This window comes from Polistes dominula, unplaced genomic scaffold (assembly GCF_049000335.1).
Source record: "Polistes dominula isolate Pdom_NZ unplaced genomic scaffold, Pdom_raw_medaka contig_77, whole genome shotgun sequence".
NCBI lineage: Eukaryota > Metazoa > Arthropoda > Insecta > Hymenoptera > Vespidae > Polistes > Polistes dominula.
The window spans coordinates 7,847,936-7,874,135 of record NW_028301152.1 but is presented as its reverse complement, the minus strand read 5'-3'; the positions used below and the strand labels follow the sequence as shown (position 1 = coordinate 7,874,135).

At 26.6% G+C, this 26,200-nt stretch overlaps 4 protein-coding genes across 9 annotated transcripts in view; 3 read left to right on the top strand and 1 right to left on the bottom strand.

The window, feature by feature from the left end:
* The window catches only part of dlp (glypican dally-like), a 138,456-nt gene extending 129,999 nt beyond the window's left edge, over positions 1–8,457 (top strand). For both annotated transcript variants that reach the window (XM_015325819.2, XM_089178319.1), the window contains exons 3-8: positions 5,527–5,669; positions 5,786–6,034; positions 6,570–6,738; positions 6,856–7,261; positions 7,530–7,699; positions 8,061–8,457. In XM_015325819.2, coding sequence (XP_015181305.1) covers positions 5,527–5,669; positions 5,786–6,034; positions 6,570–6,738; positions 6,856–7,261; positions 7,530–7,699; positions 8,061–8,404 — 1,481 coding nt within the window. In that variant the 3' untranslated portion in view covers positions 8,405–8,457. The remainder of the gene's footprint in view (positions 1–5,526; positions 5,670–5,785; positions 6,035–6,569; positions 6,739–6,855; positions 7,262–7,529; positions 7,700–8,060) is intronic.
* A 2,531-nt stretch (positions 8,458–10,988) lies between these two features.
* On the bottom strand, positions 10,989–20,057 carry Nab2 (Nuclear polyadenosine RNA-binding 2). Its single transcript, XM_015325761.2, is given in 8 exon segments — positions 10,989–16,231; positions 16,312–16,438; positions 16,523–16,820; positions 16,902–17,059; positions 17,140–17,302; positions 17,827–19,229; positions 19,232–19,490; positions 19,587–20,057. Coding segments are annotated over 8 exon segments (2,685 nt in total). The 5' UTR covers positions 19,626–20,057; the 3' UTR covers positions 10,989–15,993.
* Positions 20,058–20,675: 618 nt separating this feature from the next.
* LOC107068916 (protein D2) lies at positions 20,676–22,310 on the top strand. Of its 5 annotated transcripts, none has more exons than XM_089178329.1 (3): positions 20,676–20,875; positions 21,449–21,700; positions 21,803–22,310. In XM_089178329.1, the coding sequence occupies exons 2-3, from the start codon at positions 21,496–21,498 to the stop codon at positions 22,153–22,155; spliced, it is 558 nt and encodes a 185-aa protein (XP_089034455.1). In that variant the 5' UTR covers positions 20,676–20,875; positions 21,449–21,495; the 3' UTR covers positions 22,156–22,310. The 5 variants fall into 5 exon arrangements, with proteins under 5 accessions (XP_089034455.1, XP_015181249.1, XP_015181248.1 ...); XM_015325763.2 differs by having other exon boundaries at positions 20,865–21,006; XM_015325762.2 differs by lacking the exon at positions 20,676–20,875 and adding an exon at positions 20,882–21,065.
* A 122-nt stretch (positions 22,311–22,432) lies between these two features.
* LOC107068918 (protein D2) lies at positions 22,433–25,206 on the top strand. Its single transcript, XM_015325765.2, has 5 exons — positions 22,433–22,607; positions 22,792–22,901; positions 23,054–23,174; positions 24,136–24,346; positions 24,886–25,206. The coding sequence occupies exons 1-5, from the start codon at positions 22,586–22,588 to the stop codon at positions 25,022–25,024; spliced, it is 603 nt and encodes a 200-aa protein (XP_015181251.1). The 5' UTR covers positions 22,433–22,585; the 3' UTR covers positions 25,025–25,206.
* The last annotated feature ends 994 nt before the right edge of the window (positions 25,207–26,200 follow it).

Here is a 26,200-nt window from a genome sequence, read left to right as displayed (position 1 = left end):
TGTGCGGTATGTCGCTTTGATATTGATGACTCCGTCAAAAAAAAAAAAAATGAAAATATCAGACATGGCACAGTCAAGATAAAAAGCTCGCGAGGTCTAACGATCCTAATTAACAAAATTACTCGGTGCGGTGCGACGCTTCTAACGGTCCGTATTCGAGTCTTCAATCTTTTCCATAGCCTTCACTGGTACAGAGTCAACGTGCAACCCTTTTTATCTCTCTCTCTCTCTCTCTCTCTCTCTCTCTCTCTCTCTTTCTATCTCTATCTATATCTCACTTACTCTTTCCATCCACCTTCAACACCAAGCAACCCCGTATGCAAGGTTCCTTTGAGGTGGTACCTAGCTCTACCTAGCTACGTATCCACTTTACTTAGCACTCTGCATGATAGAAGTTCACAGAGAGCCTTCTAGACTCGAATACGGAGAAGGGTTCTCTTCTAAGCTTATACAGGGTGTCGCAAATGTCTTTAGGTCTGCCTTGATTTTATGTGTTACCAATTCTCTCTCTCTCTCTCTCTCTCTCTCTCTCTCTCTCATTACTCTAAAATCTGTCTCTTATTTAATTAATATCATCATAAGACTGGGAACATTTCTAAATGGATGTCTTTCACGTACAGACAATTAACTTAACATTAAGTTACATTATTTAATATACTCTTTTTATAATAAATAGTTGACTGCATTTTATCGATTTTCTTTTTGAAATGAAAACTTCTTTAGAATCGGGGTGATTTGGAAATCGGTGAAACGGAGGAGCGTGAAACACGATGAAACGGTAATACGTCATTAAAAAGAGATGAACATATATGCACCTATAGGAATTAATTTGGAGAAGAATGGGATAGAAAATAGTATACATTTGTTTAATATTATCTCGGCCTACTCTTTATGCAGTAACATCCCCACTCTTGTCTAATAAACATAAGCATTGTACAACACTGAGTATATGTTCATATCAAAATTATTTTCTACTTAATGTATGTTAAAAGTTATGAAATGTTTAAACCAATGTATATGCGTTAAAATAATCTAAAATATAATTAGAGTGTATTAGAATATTCAAATAATTGTTAAATAATCTAAAACAATATGTATTGTTAATTAAAAACACCAAGTATATGATTGGGAGTACCGTCATCCTCGAAATTCACTTTAAGACTGAGTCATTGTCCTCTGTGACAATATCTTTATTCAATGTTATTTATATGACTTTCCGAATGTTGCGCATGTGCAACCCAAAAATCCGAAGTTAATTTCAAGTATTTTAGCTTAGTTTTTTGAAGGTTTTACTTCTATCGTGTGTGATCTGCCCATATCTGTTTTTTGAAGTGAAAACTTCTTTAAAATGGATGTGATTTGAAAAAATGTAACGGAGCGGTAGGCGGAAGTGTGTGTAACAGAGCAGCGGGCATCTATAAAACGGCCAACATACTAAATAAGAACAGAAAAAGAGACAAACATATAGCATTGAGCCTGCGAGAGAATGAGACAGAATATAGCTATATGTGTTTCGCGATATTTTCGATCTCTCGACCGAAAATTAATGCCGAACAGTGTCGTGAAAATCTGCAGAAATAAAATATTAGCGAATTTTCAAAGAGTTCGACGGAACGCGTTCGTGCATTTCGTGCACGCAGAGAGGTGTTTAGTTACCGTACATATTTTAGTTACCATAAGCAACTCGTCTCCTTTCTTCAAATTGAGAACTTGCTTACTGTATAATATGTTATGTATTATATGTTAATAAAACGTAAAATAATTTTTGAATGTGGTAACAATATAATTATAATAATATTATAACAAATAAATCTTACAATTATCCTACACCTGATATTCTGCATTGGTCGCATTCCCTCGAAACTTAGTTTTTTGAAGATTTCACTTCTAACACGTGTGATCTGCACACATGTTATTTCTTTTTTTTTTTTTTTTAACACTAAAACTACCACACCAGTCATTTTGATTGCTTGGTCTTTGACTTGATTTGATATCAAAAATATTTTGACACCAAATATTCTTTATTATTGTACTTATTGTTATTATATAGTTTTTAAGATCTCAGAACATGGAGTTTATTTTGTAAAATAATAATAAGTTAATAAATATCAAAATATTTTACTTTTACGTCTTTTTTAAAGACCAGTCATTTTGACTTGTTTTGGTAGAGTTAGCTACGTCTCAACTGTTGGTAGTTCTAGTGTTAAATGAAATAAGGTAAAAGCTTAAAGATTGCATTTTTTTTTTTATAAAAACTTATAAAGTATATGCAAAAGTTATAGTTTTATAATTGCATCAGGTTTGATTTCGGTTTTTATTCAAACCATTTTAATCAAGAAATAAATACTTTTATATTTCTGTCTCTTTATCTGGTACACATACATACATACATGCACAAAGAATGATTTTTATAAGCTTAAGCTTTAATCATAATAAAAATAAAAGAATAAATCTTTTATAATCTTATTTAATTTTAAAATAATGTATATCGATACGTCGATATTATTTTAATTGAATTTTGTTCCCTTTTTGTGTGACATGACGTGTAAAAATATCCTTTTAAAATCTTTCATTGATAAACGATCAAATGGTATCTTTTTTTTTATAAATAATTGTCAATTTTAACTTGAAATATCGACATATATATATATAAATATATAACATAGAAAATGTTTAATTCGTCGTTGTACTCGAAAGAAGGTTAATATTTGTCAAATAATATAAATACTTTTTACAAAGTATTAAAAATAAGTGGACCCAGTACACTGGGGGTTGTTCATTGGATTGAAAATTAGTCGATATTTCAAAGGGGTGGGGATAGGCAGGTAATAAGTAGGAGAAAGAGGAACAATAAAGGTGGAAGGGGAAGTTAAAAGAAAAAAAGCTTATAAAGCATTGAAAATATAGAACGAAAAAAAAAATAAAAGATTAAACAATAGTAGTGTGTATGCACCTGTATGTGTATATGTGAGCGAGAGAGAAAGGGAAAGAAAGTTTCAAAGTCAAACAGAACAAGAGAGAGAAAGAGAAAAACGTAGAAAATGAGAGAAATTTAGATAGAAAGAGAAAAATGCTAAGTAAAGCAGAAAAGAGACTGAATGAGAAAGGGTTGTGTTGAGAAGGAGAAGGCAGAGGTGGGAAGGGGTGAACAGCAACGCAAAATATCGCGAATTAATAGCCGAGACGATCTTACGCCGTCGGTGTTAAGTGCTTCCTCTTCTTTTCTCTCGTTCTCTCTCTCTCTCTCTTTTCTTTTCTTTTTTTTCACACTCGCCTTGCCCTTTGTACGTCAACTACGAACAATGGTAGACGTATAAGAGAACGACGTAGTAAGACGTAGACATTGACTAAGACTACGACGACTACGACGACGACTACGATGGCGGCCGATTCGTTACATGAGGAAAGAGGAAGGAAAGGGGAGGGATCGTGTACTCGTCGTTAAAAGGAATTTTAATCACATTCTTCGCGGCTGAAGTGACGATAAGGAGGTTCCTGCTAGGGTGTACTGCCCTTCCATCTTTCCCTTTCTTTCTCTCTCTCTCTCTCTCTCTCTCTCTCTCTCTCTCTTACTTTTTTTTCTTTATAACTCATTTACACTTACAAACTCATATTCTATCTCATTCTCATAGAAAAGTGTTGGTTTATTGGTGACTGTGTGTGTGTGACTGTGAGGAGAAAGAGAGAGAGAGGGTGGTTTGGCTTGTGAAGCATGACGAAAAAGAGAGAACGAGAAAGATAGAAGGGAAGGAAAAGAGAGGGAAAGCTAGCTGCCATTGTTACCGCGTGCTTCGAGTACTACTACCCCTAGACATTTTATTTTTTAGACCCTATCTTTTTATTCTTTCTCTTTCTTTCTCCTTTTTTCTCTTTCTTTATTTCGCAACTCTCAAACCTTCCCTTTTCTAACTTTCCTCCTCTCTTTTTCTTTTCATCGTTTCTTTCTCTTTTCATCAACCGGCGATCCGTATCATTGATCGAACCATTCTTATGTGCCACCTCTTTGAATGAACGAAGAAAACCAACTTTTAAATCAACGATTATTCTCCCATCAACTTAATTGCTCCCTTTTCAGAATTGGTGATAAAATAAGGGAGATAGTTGAATGACTCGTTCTATTGGTGTAGGGGCTGGTTTACAATTAGAAACGAATCTTTTTGCGTAGTAGGGTGAATCAAGTCAATTGATAAAACCTAAGTGCTAAACATTTCCATTGGCACATTAAACTCAAAAGTTAAGAAATAATAGGAAAGAAATATTTTGAAGAAAAGTTACATTGTAAGACAATATTAAATGTTTCCCTTAACTTTGTTATCCCTTAACCCTTTCACAAAGTTACACATCATTGCAAGTTTCAAATTCGTAGATTTTGATGTTTGCACTTAAGTTTTTCAATGTCATCTTGGTAACTTATTTTTGACGTTAAGAAATATATTACGGGGTAATATGTTTTAGTAAAATTAATCCAATAATAAGGGTCAGTAGAATTAATAATTACAGGTATACTGTATTTTGATATATATGCAACAAAATTGTTCAGTATTATTTATAGTTATAAATTATTTATATTATTTATTTATATATTAATAACTATAATATTATTTATAGTTATTTATAGTAATATATTATTAGTAGTATTATTTATTAAAAATTAGAATTAACTTATTATTAATTAAAAATTATTTGTTTATTTATTTTTTTTAAAGGAATACTACAAATATATGAAATTAATTAATTATCTAATTATTAATAAAATATTTTTAATTTGTAAACTTCTTGTCGCTTCTCACGTGACTTATGACCGAATAAGGGTTAATAACTATTTTTCTAGTTAATTTTTGTCCTATTTTTATTCCATCATCTAAAAAGCTCAATTGAAATATAATTTCCTCTTTTAAATTGTTCCGTTTTAGAGGATTGATAATGAAAGATAAAAATAGTAAAACTAATGACATTATGCGACTAAAAATGCAATCGTTAAACTTTAAGAATAATGTTTTTTTTGTATTTTTTATTTATAACTTGTCTTGTTTGTTTCAAAATGTGTTTCTTCATTTATGTTCTATTTTTATTTGTTCATTGAAAGAAAATATAAATGGATTTAGATGAACTGTTTCCTGATATCAATTGTTCCCATTTTAAATGTTGAATGAAGTATTAAATTCTGATTACTTGACAATTTAAATAAATAAATGTTTATGAGGTTTATTCAATTATTTATTTATTATTGTGTTACTTTTATTAATAGCTATTTTTATTATTATAACATTTTATATTTGTATCTTCCTTTAAAAGTTTTCTCAAAAAATTTATAAAATTAAATGAATATTTCTAAATGTAAAGATAATTACAAAAAAATACTATTTTAAATATTATTTATAAACTACAATGCAATTGACCTAAAAAAAAAACCTATTTATAACCTTTAAAACATTTGATTTTTGTATTTTTATTTAAAACTTGTTCCACATTTGAAAGCGCACCTAACTACTTAATTTTGATTTTTATTTTGTTTTTCGCTTGCAGCCTTTTTCAAGGAGCTCTTAGCAACCAGTAAGAAAGGCTTTCACGAGATGTTCAAGAAAACTTACGGAATTTTGTATGAACAAAACTCTTACGTATTCACGGATCTCTTCAAGGAACTTGAGAATTATTATGCTAAAGGAACAGTAAGTTTCCTCGTTGAATTGTATTACTTTATCATCTTGCATTTACATTAAATTCTATTGTACAACCAAAATTTGAATTAATTAACAAATATAGATTTTTTTTGTCTATTTTCTAGGTCGATCTCGACGACACGATGTATAATTTCTTCAACACGCTTTATCAAAAAATGTTTACTGTATTAAACAGTCAATATAAATTTGACAATAAATACTTGGAATGTGTTGGTGAACATATGAAAGAAATGAGGCCGTTCGGTGATGTACCACAAAAACTGAGCGTTCAGATTAAAAGATCTTTTGTTTCTACAAGAGCTTTTAGTCAGGCACTTACTGTTGCTGCAGATGTTCTAAAAAATATGCAAACGGTAATATATTTCATAAATATCATTAAACTATTTTATTTTCTATTTAAACCAATTTTTGATATCTTATATAAAAAAAAAATAAATAACACTATAGTATTTCTTTTTTTATTAAAAATTTTTAAATAAAATTATACTAATATTTTATATTATCAACTACAATCATATATCTAAATAACACTATAGTATTATTTTATTTAAATTATTTAAGTAAAATATTATATTACTATTTATTTTCTGTAAATTCCGACATTATCAACTGATCAAACCAATAAATAGTTTTATAAATTTTTATTTTTTTATTACATTATTATTTGTAATAAATAAAATTTAAAAATATTATCCTCATAGAAAGTGAATGCTCACTTTGTTAAAAATTTTAATATTATATTAAATACAGTCCTGTCAAAGTTACAACCATTAAAATATAAACGACCTAGTTGTGTTATTGATCTTATTGATTTTCATCATTTATTCATTACTATCATAATAATTATATAATATATATATGTGTATATATATATACATATATTTGTAGTTGAAATCATCACCAGAATGTGCATCAGCGTTGACAAGAATGACAGCTTGTCTCTCGTGTAGCGGGATCGCAGGCAAGGTGTTAGCTTGCGGCGACATGTGTGCGAACGTAATGAAGGGTTGTTTAGCTCAGCACGTGGCGCTTGATGGGGAATGGAATCAGTTCGTTGGTCAGTAATAATATTATACCATAATTTATATTCTTCATTGATTTTTAATCACAACACTCCAACTTAACACACATTTTTTTAAATTAAAATTTCTTTATAAATTTTGTATTTAAACAGAGGCATTTGACAAAGTGGCAGATCGTTTGTTGGGTCCATTCAATATAGAAATGTTGATGAAACCAATAAACTTGAAAATATCCGAAGCGATAATGAACTTCCAAGAGAGCAGTAGCGATGTTTCGCAAAGGATATTCACAGGATGTGGTCGTCCTGTGTTAGGTAGACGAAGAAGAAGAGATAACAGAGAACTCGAACTTGAGTCATTGAACTTTGATCAGGAAACATCAGGTGAGGATCGTTCCTCGACTGCTGCGATACTGGACAAGCTCGTCAAGGAGATAAGACAGAGGGTAAGAGACTCTCGACAGTTCTGGGTCTACCTACCCTATCAGTTATGCAACGATGGTTTGGTACAACCACCTAGCAATACTAAGGAATGTTGGAATGGTACTCACGTTGATAAGTAAGTACAATCCAACAAGATAAGTATCTATCATAATTTCTAACTCATTTTAAATATTACATTTATAATTGAAATTGTTTCTGATTATTGATTACAAATTTTTTATTTATTTTTATATAATTTTTTAAATATATTCACTTATGACATTTATAATTGGAATTGTTTTTGATTAATGATTAGAAAATGTTTACTGTTGTTTATTTTTTGCAAAAACAAATCAAGTTGTATGTTTTATTGGACTGATTTGTTATAAGTAATTTTTTTGTAGATATATCTATCCAGTATCTTCGGATGGAGAGACGCAACCATTAAATCCAGAAGTACGAAGTAGCGGACCAAGACCAACGATCGTGAGGGATCAAATTTTTGCTCTGACGACGATCACGAACAGGCTTAGGTCAGCGTTTAATGGTCAAGATATTGACTGGTTAGATACAGGTAGGTATTATTGTCTAAATCCCTAGTATTAAACATTATTTATTCAATTTTAATATTCACATCAATATAAGATATAATCCTCAAACCTATTATGTAGGATAACCATAATTAATATAAAATACCTGATTTTAAACAAATGATGAAATAAATTAGGTATTTCATATTAGGTACAGTTAACTTATACTTGTTAAATCCTTGAAAAGAATATTAGTATTTCATGGAATTTATGTTATTCCAAAAATAAAAATCCTAGTTTCTACCTAATATTAAACATTAGACTTATCATATTCCGTATCAAATTTAACCAGAAATTTCTCATGAGTCTAATATAATTGTTTTGTTTGAAAATATTCATTTGCAGAGGAAACGTACGGATCCGGAAGTGGATCAGGTGACGGTTCGGAAGGTATAGACAACGAGGATCATTTCGTGGAAGGATCAGGTTACGGTGGTGACCATTCATCACCAGAACAACCACCGAATCAACCAACACCTAATAGAGGTCCGGAAGAAGTACCACCAAGTGTAGATGTTGATACAACATCAAACAATGATAACAACAATACCAAGAAACATGGCAATACGACGGCCACAGCTGATAGTGGAGCAACCAGGCAAAAAATATCTTTGTCACGAGCATTGACGACGTACCTGGTGCCAATAGTTGTCATGTGGTTTGGTGGATGTCTCACCGAGTGGCTGTGATCATACATGGCTTTATTATAATCGAGCAGTGTACTACAGTGTAAATATCTCTTTTTAAGAGAATAACAACAGTAACTCCTTTTCATTCAACAATCTAACATCGACGATCCTTGTATTCGTCGTTGTTTTTATTGTTGTCATAGTTATTGTCGTGAAATTGATAAGTTTAGTGATCGAGAAAAAAAAATGCCATTTCTTTTTCGTTATATTAGCGAAATTTTCATCGACGATAATTACGAAGTGAGTTTTTATATATATTATTATAAAAATAAGAAAATATACTATACGAAGTATAAATATACTATATACTATAATATAAATTAGTATATATATAGTATAAATATGCTATATACTATAGTATAAATTACTATATATATAGTATAAATATATAATATATATACTATAGTATAAATTAGAATATATATATATATATATATATATATATATATATATATATATATATATATATATAGTATAAATATACTATAGGAAGTATATTTTCTTCTTCTATTTCTTTTTCCCTATTTTTTTTTATATTCGACATTTTAGGATTAATTTTTTTAGACGCTCGATTAAATACTTTGATCGATCTTATCTATCTATCTATCTATTTTTTTATTTCTATTATCAACGTGAGAATCTTTACGCGATACGAGTGCTTAGATCTAATTAATTAAAAGTAAATTTGATTATAAATTGCGATATATAAAAATAAATACAAAGAAGAACTATGATATACTAAAAACTCTGAGTATACGAAAATTGACGTTTTATGATCCAGCATTGAACTCTCCAAAGTGAAATAGAATTATTCAGTTACTCTGTGACCGAATCGAGAAGAAGAAGAGAGTGTATTTTGTTTATTCTTTTGTTTCTTAGAATTATTTTACTTGACCCTTTGATATTTCGTTTCGTTAAATTAGATTTGTCAAAAGAAAAATAAAAGAAGAAAATTGTTTGTTTTTGTCTACATTTTTATGTTCGTTTAATCCTCTATAACCTAACTTTTTGTTCTTATTTACAAAAAAATATTTGATGTAATGTGATATTTTACAATATTTGTACTATAATTACAATTTAATGATCTTAAAAAATATTTAAAATACATCTGAAACATACTTAATAATTTTTGTTTCGATAAAATAAAATGAATGTTTAAGTTAAGTGTTTTTTTTTTTAAATTGCGATAGAGTGTTATAGAGGGTTAATAAAAAATATTTTCAACATATTTTTTCATTAATTTACAATATTTTTGTTTTCTTTATCTTCTACCTTCCTTCCTTTCATTCTTTCTTTCTTTCTTCTCGTAACTAATACAAATAATTTGTCATTGATAAACTCATCGACCCAAATTTAAAAATGCATATAATTAAAATACATTTGAATAAAGTGTCAAAACGTCGTGCGACATAAAACGAAAAAAAAAAACACAACAACAAACCTTGCTAAAAAGGCTGAAAGTGAAAGAGAGAGAGAGAGAGAGAGAGAGAGAGAGAGAGAGAGAAAGAGAAAGAGAGAGAGCTCCTGTGATAAAATCAAAAAGAAACTGAGCTCGTATCATCATTAATCGAATCGTCACCAATAATCAGATATCGCACGTACGAAATTTCTTCAACAAAAAAAAACCAAACACTATAATAAAATTTATGCGAATTGGTAACATTTTTCGCGAATTCGCTAATAAAAGGACATTAAATATATATTATATATATAAATAAAAGTAAACAAAGAAAAAAAAAATAAAAAATCTAGTGAAATATTAGAACTATAATAATAATAATAATAACTAAACAAACTAAATAATTACTTGTAATTATATATATATAATATATTATTATATTATATATTATATTATATTATACATAAATATATATATATATTTACACTCATACACATACACACACATTATGTTTAAAATATTTTATTGAACGAAATAGAAATAGAAAAAGAAAAACTAAATAAAAATGCGTGTAGTTTTTGTTTTAAGTTTTTATTTTGCAAATTTTTTTTTGTTTATCATCAATCGATATTGCGTGTTTGTTTAAAAATAAAAAAGATAAAAAAAAACATATCTAAGTAGAAAACAATTATTAATTTACACGTGTGTGTGTATGTGTGTACGCAATATACATTTATTCATATAAATAAATTTCTATCGTCATTATTGTTTCTTAGCAAATAAATAAATAAATAAATAAATAATAGGAGAAAAAGCAAAAAAATACACAACAACATAAAAAAGGAAATTGCAAATATTGTGCAAAAAAAAAAAGAAATTAATGCACCAAATAGGAACAGGGTTGTCGTAAATGTGAAGATCTTTTATATTATAACGATCGTATATTATACAATTTTGATAAATAAAAAATAAATGTATACTCTTTCCCGAAAAGAGTATAATAATATAGATTTAAATAAATAAATAAATAAATGAAGAAACGAAACAAAATGGAATTAACTCGACTGCACGATGATGGGCAAAACACGCACGCACGCACACCGATGACGTGTAATAATAATTATACTAATAAAAATAATACTAATTATTATTATTATTATTATAATATTAAATCTAAAGACGACGTTCCTAATTTTTTTGTTCTTTTCCTGCGATCATTTTTATTGACATTTGAATAAAAAAATAAATAAAAACGAGAAGTCCAAATGTGCTATCCTTATATTAAATAATGAATATTATTTAAATTAAATTAATTGATTGAGATTGATTAATCGTCGAGAAATGTAGAAAAATGAAGAAAAGAAAAAAAATAGGAAAAAAATAGGAAGAAAATAGGAAAAAAAATAGGATAAACTTATAAACAATTTGTAAAAGCCTTGACACCGAAATGTTCGTTTTTTTTTTGTTCTTTTCTTTTTTTAATCCATTAAAATTAGATAAATAATAAGTACGTGAGTGTGTAATGAATTATAATGTGTGTTATTACGTTTAAAACGATGAGAAATAATATGCGTGTGATATATGCGAGAGAATGTGAGAGAGAGAGGTTGTATGTAATTCTGATAAAAAGAGAGAGGGAGAGAAAAAAAAAGAAAAAGAAGGAAAGATTTCTCGAAGTGCCCCAAGTACGACTGTTAGGCAATACTTAATTCGATTTAAAATAATAATTATTTATATAATGATTAATCATTATCACATATAGCAATTATAATTGCGATTGATAATGAAATATTTCGAATTGTAATCATTAATCGTCTATTGAATTAAATACTGCCGAACATTGCTCAGTACATTTAATTAAAATAATAATAATAATAACGATAATAAAATATTAATTATAATAAGTATAATAATAATATTAATAATAATAACAATAATAATAATAATATTAATAAAATAGATTTATATACGAAACTTATGATTATTATACAAAAAAATTAATTAATTAATAGTTTGTGAGAAAGAAATGAATGAATGTAGTTGAGTATGTTTGTTCTGTGTGTGTATGAGTGTGTGTAATTTATCCATTTATCCGATCATCTTTTGTTTTTGTTTATTTTCAGATTTGTTTATTGCAACTAAAATGCAATTATTTCGAGACAACGGAGTTAAAAATTAAATTTAAAACAATATACATATTTTAAATGAAATAAAAAAAGGTATAGGAAGGAAAAATATGGAAATAAATAAGAAAAAATAATAAAATAATATTGAGTGTATGAATTAACATACTTACACATATATAGATATAACATGTTTATGGTTGGAAAGGTCCAAATAAGCCTCAAGTGTGACGATTCTCTTAAATAAACTCGTAATTTTAATAAAAGTAGTAACAAAAGAAAAAAGAAAGATGAAGGAACGTGAAAATTGAAATAAAGTAAACAAGAAGCAATGAATTAAATAAATAAATAAAAAATAACACTCTCTCTATCGCGATAAAATAGATTACACGTTAGAATATTCTATGTTTTATGTATACAGTAATAATATAGAATTTTTTACGTTTACATGGGACAATTAAAAACATTATAGTAAGATTAAATTTTCAAATTTGAAATCCATTTGATACGATCAATTATTTTGAAAATTATTATTCGTATTGAAATGAAAAAAATAAATAAATAAAAAAGAAATTGAAATAATATTCAAAGATAAAGTTTTACCGTGATAATCGATTATTTGAGAATTATTATTCATATTATAATAACAATAATAAAAAAAAGAAATAAAATACGTAAACAACATTGAAAATTTTCGTCAAAAGATTCGCATTCAAAAATATTAAAAAACAATTCTCTAAAAAAAAAAAAAAAAACTAAAAAACAATACGAATTGTCAATTTTCTTTCCTATTTTTTTCCATCAAAATTTTCATTTCTCTTTCAACTTTCGTACATGTTAATCTAATATCGAAAAAAAAATCCAAAATACGGATACATACATACATATATATAAATATACATGCATACATAAACAACCTATTAACGTAATTAATACAAAAAAATTCAGTGTAATTAAACTAAACATTAAATTAACAAAACGAAATGCAAATAAAGAATAAAAGAAGAAGAAGAATAAAACGGCTTATTCTTATAATTATTATTAATAATTTTTTTGATTAGAATGTTTTAATTGCTAGTGCACGCTTAACATAAAAATGCATTTACATTAGATGCATGTTTTTTCTTTTTTTTTTTTTTTTATTATTACTATTTAACAAAGTTTAGATGAAAAATCATTGATGAGAATTTTCATCAAAAATTGATGTTGTTATGTTAACCTAACCAAATGCATTATTATTATTATTATTATTATTATTATTATTATTATTATTATTATTATTATTATTTTTGTGCAAGTAGGTATTACTTTCTCACCATTAAGCTGGTATTGTTATTATTATTATTATTATTATTATTATTATTATTATTATTATTATTACTATTATTATTATCACCATTATCGTCACTCATAATCATCATCATCATTATCATCAATCCACTTGTGGACTTGTACTCGAAATTGTTCTCTGTGTGTTATAATAAAAAATAACAAGAAAGAAGTTCATCGATATATAATAAATAGATTATTTTCAATGCATAATTAAAACTGCCCTATATAATATAAAATTTAATTTAATGACCAACCATATATGGAATAAATTTAATTAATCATATGTATGTATTTTATATATATATTATATATTTCACGTTTATTTATATTTTTTATTATTTTCATATTTTTGATTTGATTTACAATAGCTCCACACAATAACGTTAATTAATACCAATTTTTTTGTTAAATTCACACAGTTTTGGGATTTATTAGGTCCCATATACAATGTGCAAACAGTAAGACCGAATACATAGCTATTACCAAGAAAATAAAAAGTTCATTACATTATACATGAGTAAAGCTCAACATTTTTCAAACCTCTTTGTGGTTGAAAAAACTCCTAATGGTAAGTTCAAAACTTTTCAACCCTTTAATGTGTAATAGGTTTAGAACCTTTTATTTCTTGTGGATCTTATTGCTTCCACAGTTTATAATTCTGATGGACCCCTACAAATGTATAAAGTTTAAAAAAATCATTGACAAAGTCTGATTGAGCTATTGTCAGAGAAAGCGATTTTCTATTACATCAAAAATTAGAAAATTTTCAAATTTAAATTAGAAGATAAATTATATAATATATAGAAATTTTAATTATTGAATTATTTTAGTTTTAATCTCTTATTTTTTATACGTACGATTTATTTTGTAATACTTTACATATTTTTCAAAACAATTGTGTTTCTCTGGTCCGCTGAGAAATGAAGTGCTGGGTTTTTCAATTCTATGCATGTATGTATATATACATGTACATATATATAACATATATAATATTAATTAATATTAATGAACCAGTTAGTTTTGGTAACCTTTTTGAAAAGTATGTATCTAAATTGTATCTGTTTTATTTTTGTATTAAATTAATCATTTTATTACTGATATTTATTTCATTAATTTAATCAAATAGTTTGCATATATGAAAGTAAAAAATTAACTACTTAAAAAAGTAATTACTTAATCAAATTAAATCTGCCGTTGTTGAATGATATTTAGTAAAGAACAATGCAAAGGTACAATACAAAAATGATAATTTCACATACTAAATCTAATATTTTCTTTCTATAATTCTAATGTAAACATTTTTATGTAGGATTATTTTTTAAAGATATGGTATATAAATCTAGAAAATATTTCTAGATTAAACGCGCAACGTTAGGTTTAACTAGCCGACCGAGTTTGTTCTACTTTCTTAATATTATTTATACAATATTTTTATAATAATTATTTATATTTTTGGTTCCGTTTTATTTTATCCTTGTTTTCATATATTTGAAATATCTTGAAATTGACGAATATTTTGTAATTTTCAGTAAAATTACAATTTAAATAATAAATGGTTATTACCTTACTTTTCTGCATGACGAGTATACTTGTCAATCACAACTAAATGATTCATATCAACCCTTTGCTCCAGAGTTAATTTTATTTAAATATAAATAGTTTCCAGTTCATAATTTTGCAAATTAAATCTTTCAAGAATAATATTATGTAAAATAGAGGTAATATAAATAAAGAACCTTCAAATGTGCAAATATAATTATTATAAGATATGAATTATATTAATATTAATTAATATTATACATGCAAGATAATTATTGGTGTGATAGAAATATGTTGGAACCTCTATATTCTCTATTTCCTACATCTCACTATTTAATTGAATGCAATAAAAACTATAATAATTCTTTAATAAGAATATTAGTGTTAATTAAACGTACAGATTTTTTAAAAATATTTCAACTCTAAACTGTTAATGTGAAAACTGAAACTTTTAAGGTAATAGGATATAGACAACAAAAATTATTTAATATATATAAGCATAATACAATATATTATTTGTCTACTTTTATCTTTTTTTATTCCATAATTTGTCAATGGGAATTTTATTTTATTTTATTTTATTCTTTTTTATTTCATTCACACATCATTTTATAACTCTTATTAACGATTTTGAATTCATTTAAATTTTTAACTGTTACATATGTGTGTGTATGTGTGTTTAATGTGTATAATAAGTTATCTATATTATTTAATATGTTTTTCTTTTTTTTCTAGACTTTCAGTACCGGTCAATATATATAAGGTGAACAATATTTTATTTCATTGCAATGGTAAATGATGAAATAAATTGAATATTATTCACAATATTTGAAGCGGCGTGTTCGTAAAAGAAACTATATCTATTTAACAAATGCAAATTACATTTTGTGTAGCACGTATTCTATACATATATATATACATACGTTTATATATATTATTATTATATATATATTATTATATATATATAATAATACGTATAATAATGTAGATAAATCGTGAAAGACTCAAATACTAATTTTCGGTTTAATATTTTTTCTTTTTGTTTCATTCCCATTTTTTGTACAAAGTTGGCAATAAGTCTATGTAATTATTATTATTATTATTAATATTATGAACGAATTAAAATATGTACAATTTAATCCTTAAGAGATCTATTAAAATCTCACATTAATAAGATCTAACAAATATTTGTTTACTCAATCGCTTCTTCGCCATGTGAATTTAGCTCTTTGAGTGTTTGCTTCGGGTACAAGCACTGCGTGTGTCGTTACAGGATGTGAATATGGACAATTAGGTTTGTTACAGAAAGGATGATATTTGCATTGTTGAGTAGGATGAGAAAATGCGCATCCTAATTTTGTACAAGATAATCCAAATTTACATTTAGGATGTTTGTACGCACATTTGTCTCCAAACTTACAAGCCGGGAATGCACTGTTTAAATAATTCAATAAATATTTTACTAAATATACGTAATACGATTAAGATTGAAATAATAATTTGTTAATATTTACCTGCATATAACTGTGGGATGCATAAATGCACATTTGTTTCCGAGAGTACAATTAGGCCAATATCGACATTTTTCTTTTGATTTATCGATCACCGTTGATACACTGCTCTCAATGTTTGGTTTTTTACCTAAAAAAAAAAAAAATACGGTAATTATTATTGATCATCATTAATTTTTTGTTTGTTTAAATGTTATAATAAAATTATATTTACGTTTAGTCGTCGTTACACTACTACCATAAACTATTGTAGATTTTACTTCTACTGGACTTGGTGAGTGAGATCTATTGTATACTATTGGACTCAATTTTCTTCTCTTTGTTTGTATATTCTCAACAACTTCTACATTTTCTATGTTACAATTTTCATTATTCTCTTCATTTATATCTTTTATAATTGAATCAGCATCATCATCCAAGTCAGTTATCCGTAGAACGTTTGGATCCGAATCACTTGGTACAAGGGTATCATTCTGTACTGTTAACAATGCCATTTCATCGTCTTCGTTTACCTAAACAAAACAAAGAGTAAATAAATAAATAGATGAAGTAAATATTTCAGTTTCATGATTTGAATTAACGATTTACGTTACCTCCATTTCTAAACGTTCTTCGTCATCAGAACTAGTTTTTTCTTTTGTATGATTATTATTATATCCATTTAAAGTAACTAAAAACTTTTGGTTATTATCGTTTCTTTGGAATAGAGACATCACAACCCCCATGTGTTCGTCAGTGACATGTGGCATATCTATATAATTAAAATAATATTAATATAATAATAATAATAATTGTTACTTGTATAATATTCGTATATGTCATAAAACTTACAAGGTTTAGGTTCTGATTCAGTAGAATCCGCTGTATTTAATTCAACTTGAATTTTCTCCATGACGAGCCTCTTATTAGCATTAAAACGTACAGACAAACTTTGGCTTAATTCCCTCGATGGAGCTGCTGCTGGCCTAAGATGCTTCAAAACTGGTTTCTTCTCCTATCAAAAGTGATTCTTTAATTAAATGATAATATCTTAAATACATAAAAAAAATGGAAACAATTTTTTCTACAAGTATATAATATATACATATATATATTATATACTTATTCTATAAGTATATATATATATACATATATATATATATATATATATATATATATATATATATATATATTATGTATACACATATATAAAAATATGTATTGTAATGTTAAAAATAAAAACTGAGAATTGACTTGAACAGGTAAGATTTTATTTTCCTTTCCATCCTAACTATATACAATGCAATTAATTTTAATAACAACATCCCTTAAATTAACGCTTATTACGATAACTATATACCGTTCATACTTTTGAGCACTTTTTATAGAAATGTTGGACTCTTGATTTGTCTTCATATCAAGTAATCAGTTATTAAACAGCTACAGAACATAAATAAAAAATCGGAATCAGTTTGGGATATCCTCTCAAACAATAATTACTAACAAATCAAAAATGAATCGTTATCACATTATACATACCATTAAACATGGTTCTGGATTCTTCTGTTTAACAACCGATTGATTGGCTTCAGCAACTGCTCTGAGTAATAACGATTGCGTCGCACGTTTCTGAAGAGGTTGCAATGGCTTCAAAGGTCTTGGCGTCACAATAACTTTACTGGGAAGCTTAGATTCTTCAATCTCTTCATCGTCCACATTATTAGATATTTTTTTATTAACTTTGTCTATAGCTTTAATTCGTTTTTTTTCAGTCTTTGGCGGTATGGATTTTTTTACAGCTATTATATGAGATTTAAGAGGACCCGAATTTACTTCTTCATCCACTTCGTCATTTAATTCTTCTTCAATACCAACTTCTGGTGGATCCTCATCTTTGCTAACATTGGAAGATTGAACAAATGGATTCAAATAATTTTTAGAATTCACTGGTTTGAAATTATTTTTTAATGGTCCTAATCTAGTTTTAATATTCTTGTTGCTTATTAAAGTATTACGATCTTGTTCCAAGCATTTGTTAGTCTTATATTCTACTGTATCTAGCGTTGATTTCAGTTGAAGTCTATGAGCGTTGCCTATTCCTAGCCGATCTTTTATACTACCCGCCAATTTGTCAGGTAAAATCTTAGATTTGAAATTAGGATTACCTTTATCTTTGATATCAATCAGTTTATTAGATCGATCATTTCTAATGGTACCCAATCGACTTTTAATATCATTTGCTCTATCAACTTCTTGTTGTCTTATTTCTATCTCCCTGTTTCTCTTTGCACGTTCCTCCAGTTCAAAATTTCTATTACGTTGTGAATTAATATTATTAAATCGTTTCTTATCGAATCTTTTTTCTAATTGTTTGTGTCTTGCTTCATTATCAGCCTTCTGTCTATAAATTTCAAATTTTTTTCTTGGTGAAGCAACACCAAGACGATTCTTGACAGAAACAACAAATGATTTCAGTTTTTTAACATTATCTTCTGGAGAAGTGTCATTCTCTTCTAAAGATTTGGATAATTTCCCATCGTTATCCTTTTTCTCCAAAGATTCATTATGTTCATTTCCAGACTCTAAAGGTCTCTTTAAAATTCTTGTTGAAGTATTAGGTGTCTTAGTATTTTTATTAACTTCAGTGCTAGATTTTGTAACTTCTAATGAAGTGTTATCTTTTGTAACAATATTTTCTTGTATCTGATTATTTATAGGTGTTGAAACGTTACTAGATTTATTTTCATTATGTACAAGTTTAGGACATTTATCTGTACTTTTAACATTATCATTGTTACTCTGATTCAACAAAGTTATCTTGGTGACCGGTTTATGCAAACTTTTGTCATCTTTAATATTTTTTACAGTAGGTTTTTCGGTTCCGCTTTGGTCAGTTGTATGATCTTCCAAAAAAGATGTCGTAGATGTTTTCCTTTTTTTCTTTCCTCTTCTTGTTTAACAACAACAGTAGGTACAAATTCTTTTGATGATTTCTTCTTAGCAACTGTTACTTTTTGAAGTTTCTTTAAAACTTGATCGTGCAACCAATCTACAAATGGAGTTGTACTGTCTTCTAAGAATAAATTTAAGTCTTCGTGCATTTGTTGACGTGACTTTTTATTCACTACCATTACTAAAATGTAATCTGGTAATTCCTCATCGTAGCGTACTCCTAACTCTAATAACTTAGCACGTATAGCACTCTAAAAGAAAATTATAACCAAAAATTATTATTATTATTATTAAATGTAAATAAATATAATCATTTAAATAAGAATATTATTCTAATTTTTACTTACTCTAAGTTGATTTGTCACTTCTATTCCTCGTATATCCATTATGTGTATTAATTAAATCAATAACACTTGAAATAAGACATAAGACTTTAAACTTTGACTTATATTAAAATAGCACTGAAATTATCATGAATTTATTTATGGAATAAAAATATTCTTTGCAATGTATGAGACAATTTCTTCGAGACTTTCTCCACGACAAAACCCCATTATAATTGGAATATTAACTAAAGTAGGTATCGCTGCATTGAACATAGAACTTTTTTTAAAACGTTAAAGTCACTATGCCGTACTATATTCATTTTGACAATAACACCTGAGATTTCGTTATAAAAGAAAATATTGATCGATCAATGGAAATATCAAAACAAAAAGAGATATTGTTAAATACGAATCACCACAATTCTATAAATTAATATCTTAAATCTATCAAATTTAGGTTACTGTTTCCAATAATTTACCATACGTACGTACATATCTAGGATTATTTGTTTGGTTATGTGTATATACTGCTTGCATACTTTAACTTACATTTGGCGCGAAAATTTAAATCTAAAATTACTTATCCTTATAATATCGGATTTTTATGAAATAATGAATAATATTTTAATTTATTATTAATTTTCTTGTAACCTATAGTTTATGATATATCATTTTTTAATGTAAATTTTAATAGTAAGCATTAATTAATTTTATAAATGTTTTATAAACATTTCAGTTTCAAAATGGCGCAAAGAAAAAGATAATAATCTTTATTGTGATACGCATTATTAATAATATTAATAATGTTAAACGTAACTTTAAACGTAAATGTGACAAATAAATATTAAAAATAAATCATTAAAAATTATTGAAAAGCAATTAGAAATAAGAATATTTTTCTTTCAAATAATTCAAGAGTTGGTAACACATTCTACATTGTTACTTGCATAATAATTATTATCAAAGTCTTCTTAATACATACATTTTCAGATAAGTAAAAATTTATTATTAAAAAATAATTAATAAATGATATTTAATAATATTAATAATATTAAATATTATTTAATATTAACCTTAATATATACCATATAATATTAACAATACTGAGAAAAAAAGATTTAATAAAACTGATTAATGTAGAAGATTTCATAGATTTATTCTTCCATCATCATCTATTTTTATCTGATATTCTTGCATGCAACAATGTGTTCTTAATTGCGTACTTTTTTTCATATTTTACATGTTACATGATCGTTCGGTAAAACTCGTATAAGTCCGTATAATTTCGTAATTTAACTCGTTACTAGCCGGTACATGTATATATTATATCTGATTAAGTTCCATTTGTTTGCTCACTTATTATTCTATCTTCCATAAGTTTGAAATAAAATCATTTTATATTTTGTTTTGTTTTTCAAAGGATCGATAGAATTTCAATAGTGTGCGTGTAAAAATTTATAAACGTGTTAAACGTCACGAAAATGCTTATTCTCAATACAAGTAATAACTAAAAACTAATAAAAACAAAAGTACACACACAAAAAGAAATAATAATAACTACCTACTCATCCTCCAATCATTATTTTCAATTACATCACAACGTTGATCATTTTTTTTGCATTTGTATTTGTATATAACATAAGTAGCACTCACTCAGTAACAGAGCTAGACAAATCATCTAACATCCGGTTTGCCAATTACATTTTGTTTCATACCATTAAAAATAAGAGTCCAGGTTAGCAGTGATTTAACGTAGTAGCAGCTGTTAGCAACAAATCAACAACGCTTGATTTTGTTTATTTAATTGTAGAAACATTTGCTTGTTAATAGTCAAAGTGACAAGAGTTAATCATTTTGAAGATATTATCTATTTCTTTTTATAGTTACTTCCATCGTTAAAAAGCCAATACTTAATACAGCAACTCGTTTAATGTCTTCCATGGCTGGGGAATTGCAAAAACATGGGGTTGTTCCCGACGTCATTGATAAGGCTCCATCCACCTTACTGGATGTATCCTATCCCAATAATCTTGTTGTTGAAGTTGGTAAAGTTTTAACTCCTACTCAAGTTAAGGATCAACCTACGGTTAAATGGGCTGCGGATGCTAACACTTTTTATACTCTTTGTATGACTGGTAAGTTGATTTTATTTATATTTATCAAATAAAGAAATTAATTCAATACTATAGGAAAAAATTGATGTTATACACATCTCGTTTTTCTTTTTTTTTTTGTAGATCCTGATGCACCAAGTAGAAAAGATCCTAAATTCCGTGAATGGCATCATTGGTTAGTTGGTAATATACCTGGCAATGACATCAGTAAAGGTGAAACTCTCTCAGAGTATGTCGGCTCTGGTCCCCCAGAAGGAACCAGCCTTCATCGTTATGTTTTCCTTCTTTATAAACAACCTAAGAAGTTAACTTTTGATGAGAAGCGTTTAACTAACAGAAGTGCAGATGACCGTGGTCTATTTTCTATTAGGAAGTTTGCAAAGAAGTATAACCTTGGTGATCCCATTGCTGGAAACATGTACCAAGCTGAATATGATGATTATGTACCTATTTTGTACAAGCAACTCGGTGCTTAAAGAATTTTGCTTCCAATAATATTATTTAGTTATTTTACAATAATCAATTACTGTAGAACATGATAAAAAGAGAATATTCATATAATTTGTTGTAGGGGTTATATAAAAATAATATTGTATTAATGATTTTTAATAAAGTTCTGATATATAGATAAGTTTGTTTGTTATTTTCTCTTACTTTTTATCTTATTCTTATACAATAAATATGTATACAGATTTTACTACGTATTTTGCGTATATTTTTTCTTATCTAATCTATAAGTCATTTGTTTAAGAAACAAAAACGATAAATTATTTATCTATAGTAATTTAAAGATACTTTTATTGTCCTTGGTAGGAAGAGAATCTTGGTGGGGATGACTTCAAATAAGACATTCATTTTCTATGGTAACATACTTACATCGTTGCAGTCGTTCGTATCGCAACAAGGATGAAGATGTTTAAATCTTTAGGTATGTTTTATTATTATTTTTTATTTTACTGAATTTTTAATTTTTTTAAATTGTATAGAAAATATAACACAAACATAAATGATCTTTATAAGGAAAAAAATACATGATAAGATATTAACATATAGGATTATATAAGAATTGTTTAAAATTATTGTACATTAAAAAAAATAACAATTATTTTTAGGAATTTTTCTTAGCTTAACAACTTTCGTGTTCGCGGACGTTGCATCGGAATTTAAAACGGCAAATATTCAACCTGATATATTGCAAAGCGTTCCCACCGAGAAAATTGAGGTATATTTCGTACAATATCAATTATTATTAATCTACTTAAATTAATTCATAAAGTATAATTAATTAACAAAAAGATCTGTTGACGTACTAGCTCAAAAAAAGAATATATATCAAGTATCATACAATTTCTATAACGAGTTTCTAAAATGCAGGTCAAGTATGGTAAAAACGTAGTTGATCTGGGAACCGAATTGACGCCTACTCAAACACAAGAGATTCCTGAAATTCATTATAAACATGATGGAGGTGTCCTTTATACGCTTATTATGACAGGTATATATATTTATATATTTTTAAACAATCCCATAATTAATAAGAATTTTGCAAAAATATTAATATCTTAAAATATTTTGTTAAAATTCTTAGAAATATGAAATACTCGGAGAACATTTTATTTTCAATAATTTTATATATAAATATATACATAAATTAGTGTGCTATAAAAAAATAAATAATAATAATAATTTTTAGATAAAAAAAATATTAGTTTTAATTTATTAAAGTAATCTTTTTTAAATTTTAAACCTAATCTTTAATTGCTTTCCGATATACTTAAGTATTAAATTATAAGGATTGAAATCTGTTTACCGTTCTTTTTTCTGTAATCCTTTCTTTTTTCGAAGAAGTACGAAAGGAGTGACACGACACCTAAATGACCTTAGATCATTGAAGAGACAAACCACTTTCACCAGCTTCGAAACCTGTTTGCACGCTCGACTTCGCTTCGTTACTTTTGATCTATTGAAATGCGCAAATGAGAAAATGTTAAATGTCATCACCTTTCCATTCGGGAATCATCCGTTTAAATTTGATTAGAAAACAATTAGATGTTTTACATGAGATCCCATATTCTTTTATGGGAATATTATACAGAATAATGTTATTGGTATAACAATAATGAATCTGTGATTTGTGACTTATTTTATGAATTGCAAAAGAAGTTTAGGTGATTCCTGCATTTAGATAAAATTTAACTAAAGTTTGGTAAATTGATTTTAAAAAATAAGATCTCAAATTAAATACAGAACATTTCTTGTTTAATTTCAATCCACTATCAAAAAATGTTCACTATCACAGTATTAGTATTTCAGTAAATTGTATCATGTTTGTAAAACGAGTACATTGAACTATGTTTTATATAATCTGCGATACTTTCTTTCAGTATAAAACTAACTACAACTACGTAATTGTAAAATAACTTCCAATTAATATTTCTTTTCCTTTTGTTTCATAGATCCTGATATTCCAACAAGAGGCTACAACCGAGAATTCCGTCATTGGATAGTTGGAAACATACCTGAAGAAAATGTTGCTAAAGGTGAAATTATTGCTGAATATGTAGGACCAGCTCCACCCAAAAATACTGGAAAGCATCGTTACGTTTTTCTTCTCTATAAACAAAATCAAGGAGCTATTACCTTTGACGAGAGAAGATTGAGTAATCGGTGTGTATAATTAATTATTATTACGTTTAACATTTCTATTTATTTGGTCAGTATTTTTTGATTAATTAACGGTATTTTGCAAAATAAATAAATCAGTATATGTATATGAATATTATGTTCAATATTAAATAATAATTTTTATTAGTATTTCAAATAAATGATTAGTAATTTATAAATAATGTTAGGGTTGCGTCAGTTTATAATTTATTATAATTACTGATCATTCATTTAAAATATTAACTAAAAATATTTTTTGAAAAATATTGACCCAATAAATGAGTCATTCATTAACCAAATTAATTAACTTCACAGACTAAAAAGTACAACAAATATAATAAAATTACATACATTGTCCTATAATTTATTAACATAAAAATTAAATAACAATCCAATTGTTTGCTTTTAAAATTGAAAAGAACATTTTAAACGTGGAATTATTTGTTGTCCATTGAACAACACAAATAATATGCATTCTTTAATCATATTTCCAATTCCATGCTCTGTGATTCATATTAAATATTATCTGATATAAATTATAGGGATGGCAGATTCCGTAGTCGATTTTCAACGAAGAAGTTCGTGGAAAAATATAGTTTGGAGGGACCAATAGCAGGGAACTTCATGAAAGTTGAATACGACGATAACGTACCTTCTTATCATAAGCGTTTAGGATTATAAAGTTTGCATATTTTATACTGTGAGTTATCTCATTATTTCATCTTCTATTGTCTTCTCTTTTTACTTATATTAAAAGTATAATAATAATAATAACAATAATAATAATAATAATAATAATAATAATAATAATAATAATAATAATAATAATAATAATAATAATAATAATTGAAATTAGAACGTCAGTTCTTCGATGTACGTATATTTCTTTCATATTATATTTACCTTAACTTATTTTATTTTTTTGTTTATTTTTCTTTTCTTCTTTTTATTAATCCGCTTTTATTTTTATCTCATTTTATCGTTATAAATATAAAATGTACAGGGTATTACAATCCTATTTCTCTCTCTCTCTCTTTTTGTTTTCTTCTTTGAGATGAGTTACATTTTTTAAAGATGTCTTGAGCATCCCTTTCTCTATAGTAATAAATTCTTAGTCTAATCGTTTACCTCCTACAAAATTGATTATTTTCATATAATTAGTATTTTTTTCTTTTTTTTTATCAATAGGTTATTACATAATGACTAGTAGTTGTTAGATAATATTTCATTCGATTAACATTTCTCAATTATTTTAATTTTAATTATATTTAAATCAATAATAATCATATCGCATTATTCTATTTATTAATATCAAGTTTTTGTTCAAAATAATATTTAAAATTTTCAAAATTATTGAATTATTAAAATATGAAAAATTAAATTACTCTGATTATTTTCAATTTAAAATTGGATATTTAATATTAATTAATTTTTAAATGATTATATATTATTAAATAACTATCAATGTGTGTTGCAGAACATTGCAATGAATTTAATAAATTTCTAAATGATAAAAATATACAAAAAAATAATATTAACCCCTTAAGGAACAATTTTGGCTCAACGTGATACAACGCCGATTAAGTTAAAACTCGAGCGTGCAACTTAAGGGGTTAATTTTGCTAATTTCTTTCGAGTATTTCGATAATGAATTGAATCATACTACATAGAATATAAAAATAAATAAATATATAAATGTGGTTATAAATAAAAATAAAAATGATTGATTATTAATGGAATGAAATATCGTCCAACGTTTATTGTGACTAGAGTTACAACGTATGTGCGCATTTCGGGGCAAATTTCGGCCTATGTATGACTTTCGGAAACTCGAAATCCTTTGAAAAAAGTCTCTTT

Excerpts from the sequence above, each read along its gene's own strand:
- LOC107068916 (XM_015325762.2), top strand. Across the intron at positions 21,701-21,802 it reads TTATACTCTTTGTATGACTG|ATCCTGATGCACCAAGTAGA; the intron begins GTAAGTTGATTT and ends TTTTTTTTGTAG.
- LOC107068918 (XM_015325765.2), top strand. The coding sequence starts at position 22,586 with ATGAAGATGTTTAAATCTTTAG. Across the intron at positions 22,608-22,791 it reads GAAGATGTTTAAATCTTTAG|GAATTTTTCTTAGCTTAACA; the intron begins GTATGTTTTATT and ends AATTATTTTTAG. Across the intron at positions 22,902-23,053 it reads TTCCCACCGAGAAAATTGAG|GTCAAGTATGGTAAAAACGT; the intron begins GTATATTTCGTA and ends TCTAAAATGCAG.